The 4638-nt window shown below is 37.1% G+C and overlaps 1 protein-coding gene across 6 annotated transcripts in view; it reads right to left on the bottom strand.

Annotated features, from left to right (window-relative positions):
• LOC147763556 (scavenger receptor cysteine-rich domain-containing protein DMBT1-like) overlaps positions 1 to 3978 on the bottom strand; it is a 19455-nt gene extending 15477 nt beyond the window's left edge. For all 6 annotated transcript variants that reach the window (XR_015332837.1, XR_015332836.1, XR_015332838.1 and 3 more), the window contains exons 1-2: positions 3414 to 3978; positions 2892 to 3107 (exon numbers count right to left, since the gene is read on the bottom strand). Coding sequence is in view for 1 of the 6 variants with exons in the window: in XM_087004559.1 (XP_086860685.1) it covers positions 2892 to 3107; positions 3414 to 3825 (628 nt within the window). In the remaining 5 variants the exon portion in view is untranslated. The remainder of the gene's footprint in view (positions 1 to 2891; positions 3108 to 3413) is intronic.
• Between the last annotated feature and the right edge of the window lie 660 nt (positions 3979 to 4638).

Raw genomic sequence — 4638 nt, 5'->3', positions numbered from 1 at the left:
AAACTGTCATCAAGTTAGCAACAGTTGAAATCACAATTTCCAATGTCTTTCCATTATAAAACAGCAATTATTGTTATTTAAATGTTCATTCTTTTAACACAACAAGAGAAACCAATGTGAGGCAAAGTTCTATCTGGTGTTATGCAGTGGTAAAGTTACCAAAATGATTTTCTTCGATCCCTCATAACTTTGACCCATTCATTGTATGTATGTTGCATTATATGTTGTGTAATGTACGTATATGACAAACATTAAAATAGGATATATGAACTGCAGAGGTTTAATTAGCAAGAACCAAGTTCAAAGAAGAGATATTTGATTTTTGTTTGAGAAAGTATAACATTGCTTAACTGAATGACAAGCATTATGAAAACAAGGCAGCAAAGCTGTTAAATATACTGCCATAAAGCAGATAATAATAATAATTCAACAATGTACAAAACAGGTTTGTTGTCAATTTTCATGTAATATTACTTTGTTTGCCAGCAAAATCACAATCACTTTTCCACAATGTGCACAAGTAAATAAAGGGATAACCATGCTTATACCACACTAGACAATGGTTCACCTATCCTTTCCAACATGTAAAGTTACCTGGTGGTCCACTGACTAAGGTCATTAACAGCGTCAGTAATTGGAGTGGATACCACATTGGTGTCAAAACACCAATGATGGTCATCCACGAAAACCTGAACCAGATCAAATAAAGGATTAATCTGGGAACCACTTGACTATCATTTGATAGGGGGCACCTTAGGAACAATTTCAGGTTGCACAGTGAAATTGCCGATACACACAGAGCACTTTTAATAGCAGGTTATTTACAGAACCAATGGGATGAGCAGCTACCTTGGTAATCAAAATCGCCATATTTGAACCACATAGACAATATGTGGGTAGGCCATTACTCGCCAAATCAATGGACTACATGTCCTACCACAGATTGGACAGATTTTGACCGATGGCTGGAATGTTATTCCAGATTGAACTCTAAAAACCTAACCCAAGGAATGCCTTGCCACTTGAGTGCGCTGGTAGCAGACAGAAGAGGTCAAGCGTAACAGCGATCGTTACTGTGACTAGACACTGACATGGGGGTTCTTTGTGAGGCATGTTACTCTTTTACAGAAAAAATTTGGAAAATATGGAGATCCAAAATATCTCTTTTAATTGTTGTCGTATGACGTAGAATAGGCAATGTGTTTTTGTTTGCTTCTCTGGTGAATTCCATTAATGAACTGATGTCACAATGATATCAAAGAGATAATTAAAAGTTATTAAAACACGATTTTAATCCTTATTTTCATTTATCAGTCAGCAAAATAGGAAAAAACTGATGAAAAATGATTTGGAAAAGAATATTCCATATTAATTGTCAAGTCTGTATTTAAAAGACGATAATTTGGAAAATGGGGAGATCTAAATTCTCGTTTTTAATGTTTGTCGTGTGACATAGAACAGGCAATGCATTTTTAATTGCTTCACTGGCAAATTCAATTAATGAACTGATGTCACAATGACATAAAAGATATTAAAAGTTATAAAAACAGATTTTAATCCTTGTTTCCATTTATCAGTCAGCAAAAATAGGAAAAAACTGTGTGGCAGGAATGGTGGTCCTATAGGAATGGAAGTCCATATTATTAGTACAGGTTATGGTTAGTCGTCGTATAAGGGTAAGTATATGGGACGAATGTCACCTGTACAAAATAACGGGGAGAGGACTACGGTTCCTAACGGACTTCCATTCCTGTCAGGCCGGTACAAACTGACATTCAGCTCCTCTATATTGTTCTAACTGTAAACTGATATTACATTATCTCCATTCCTTAACTATAGATTACTAACAACAGAAAGACAGACAATAACTGTATGATACTTTATCATTTTGGTTTCCATGCAAAGACATACCCAAGGACAGGGTCACCAGCAGCTAAGGTGAACAGGGCAGGCCTTTCTTAAAGCATGTTCCATATCTGCACGGTATATATGACAGTAATATTACCTCAGCCTAACATTGAATATTGCCACGAGAAACTAGACAGAATTTATTGATACTTGTGTTGACGCCCCCTCTGCTGTTAGCAACATCCTGGATCTGCCACTATACATATTATAACAGAGCAGTATAGAAATCATGATAACCTTTTACAAACTACCTGATAAAAAATCAAATGGTCAAACTCTTACATTTCACATCGGTATATAGCTTCATGTCTTCATTGTAAGTAATGTTTAAGAACGTACCAACAACAGCTATTTGAAACCAGAATGAGTGCATGTCGCACGTGGAGTAAATGGTCCAAATTCCATCATCGGTACAACACAATACTGGTAAAACAGAAAATGATTTGTGTTGTTTTCCTTTCTAGCAGACTTGTGACCACAGTTCACTTTTTGTCTTTTTTGGTAAAAAGTTCTGTCTGACTGTCTAACTAATTAAGTTTGTCTAACTTCCCCTAGTTGTCAAGAATGTATCAAATACTGCACAAAGAGAACTTTTGCAATCACTTAAAGACACAAAATACTAGTGATATTAATACCTGAACTTACATTATATTCCATCTAATACATGTGCAAACTTTCATGTTCGAAATAAAATTGACAAATAAACAAACAAAAAAATTAGGTTAAAATAAATGTTCACATGATGTAGACACAGTCGTCTGTAAAAGTGTCGAGTTTATCTTTTCTGTGGTTAGCAGTGAAAAAATGGACCTGATTATTATAAGTTTAATTTTTTCGTGATAGATCACTCTGACAATCACCAAACAAAGAAACATCCCTGACATTGGCCTTAGGCTATTATAAAAGATAACACAATTGCAATATCATGGTTCTCAAAAGTGGTAAATACATGAATAAAGATAACAGGTAAGTAAGATACTCACAACAATTGTGTACACGGACCCCATCGTGAGGACAGTCCCAGAGGGAGCTCTCATGTCCATTGCATCTCACGTTGTTCAGAAGAATACTTCCAGTGCCACTGCCTCTGTTATATACTTTGGTACACGTTTGATATCCCAACATCCTAGCAACAACTCTGTTGTTGTTGTTGTAGTAGGAACTACCCCAGCCATTTTGACAAACGGTGCCAAAACTACCTGAAAGGAAAAAATGTTACGTACTCTTTAACAAATTTTTGTGAAAATGAATATTCCGGTTAGTAGAAAGTCAGATGGGGGCTAATAATTCAAAAAGATTAAAGAATAACGCCTGTCTGTGGTCATGGGAGGAGGGGGGGTGAGACTCTTGCATTTATAACTGATGTATTTAAATATGTGAGAAGGGATAGTAATTTCGCTTTGGCCCCTTCCCATTAGGCTCCTATGATAATTACAAAAAGAAAAAAGAAAACAAGAAAGAAAGAAATGCTCCAAAAACACAAAGACTTTCTAGACTGCAGATACCTTGGTATAAAAGTTCCAGGCGTCCATGATGAGTTTCCGTGAAGTCCCCGGCCAATCGTGCACCATCGAACCAAACGGGTGACTGCTTATCATACCTTTCAACATTGCTTGGGTCTGCAGCCGTGAAAAGTATACGTTTGTCCGGTTGTCCCACTGCCAAAAACCGTCCCTCAACGCGCACACCGACAGCCGGGCCGAATTTAACGGTAACGCCAGGTTCTACATTCAGCGTTACCCCCTGTGGTACTGTGATGGAATTGTTGACGTGGAACGGTTGCTCTGATAAACGTAACGTCAGATCCGTGGTAGGCGAGGTGTCTATGACAGTATAAGCATTTGAAAGCGCCGAACGAGTCCCGAAAATTATGAAAAAGACGGAGAGTACTATCCCTCCAACTCCTGTCGATTCCATGTTTCACCTTCGAGTGAGGTTATTTAATCATGCATATAGTTTATCGTTAAGGGTATACTTCCAATGAAAAGCATATCTTATCAACAAGAAGAGTTTGAAGATCAACTCTTCTTTCTTGTTCAAACGTTGGCTGACTTAGGGATCGACGCTCTGCAAATATTTAGTCAAATTTGAAACGAGACATTTCAGGAGAGTAGTTTAAAATATAGCTTTACAAGCATTGTTTTTTCCTAATGCGAAAAGGACAAACCGTTCTCTTTCAATCAGTTTAGTTGTTTTCTTCCAACCAAATGTTTTTACTTTGCCATAGCGACCTTTATATGTGTTTGCAAATGTGCACAAAATACCAACTTCCTTCTCGTTGTGCTACTGGTGTGTGTATCAGTGTATGATTATAATTTTAATTTCAATCATCAACACTCACGCCACTTAGACTTTTCTTGGCCACCCTACTCGCCAGATCTCAAAAAAAAAAATTGAAATTAAAATTAGAGTTTTCACACGTTTATTTTTAATGGGGGAGGGGGGGGGGTATTCAATCAATCCGGAAAAACCTCATTGTTGTCTCCTAAAAACCTCATTGTTGTCTCCAATTTTTTAGGGTGATCAAAGGAATCTTCTTCTCCCCTTCCTTCTCCGGTCCCGGTCCCTTAGTGATGTATTAATCTATACTATATAACATAATGTCCTCGGTCTAGACCAGGAAACTTGGCAGGTTCATTACTCGGTGGTTTTGATTGATAACACTAATCTAAACATAATACCCTTAATGCACTTCACCCTCCTTAAAACAGAATGATATTACAGAGGTGA

This window comes from Lingula anatina, chromosome 2 (assembly GCF_051362555.1).
Source record: "Lingula anatina isolate TDL-2025a chromosome 2, LinAna3.0, whole genome shotgun sequence".
Taxonomy (NCBI): domain Eukaryota; kingdom Metazoa; phylum Brachiopoda; class Lingulata; order Lingulida; family Lingulidae; genus Lingula; species Lingula anatina.
The sequence above is the reverse complement of the archived record's forward strand: the minus strand, read 5'-3'. Positions and strand labels throughout refer to the sequence as shown.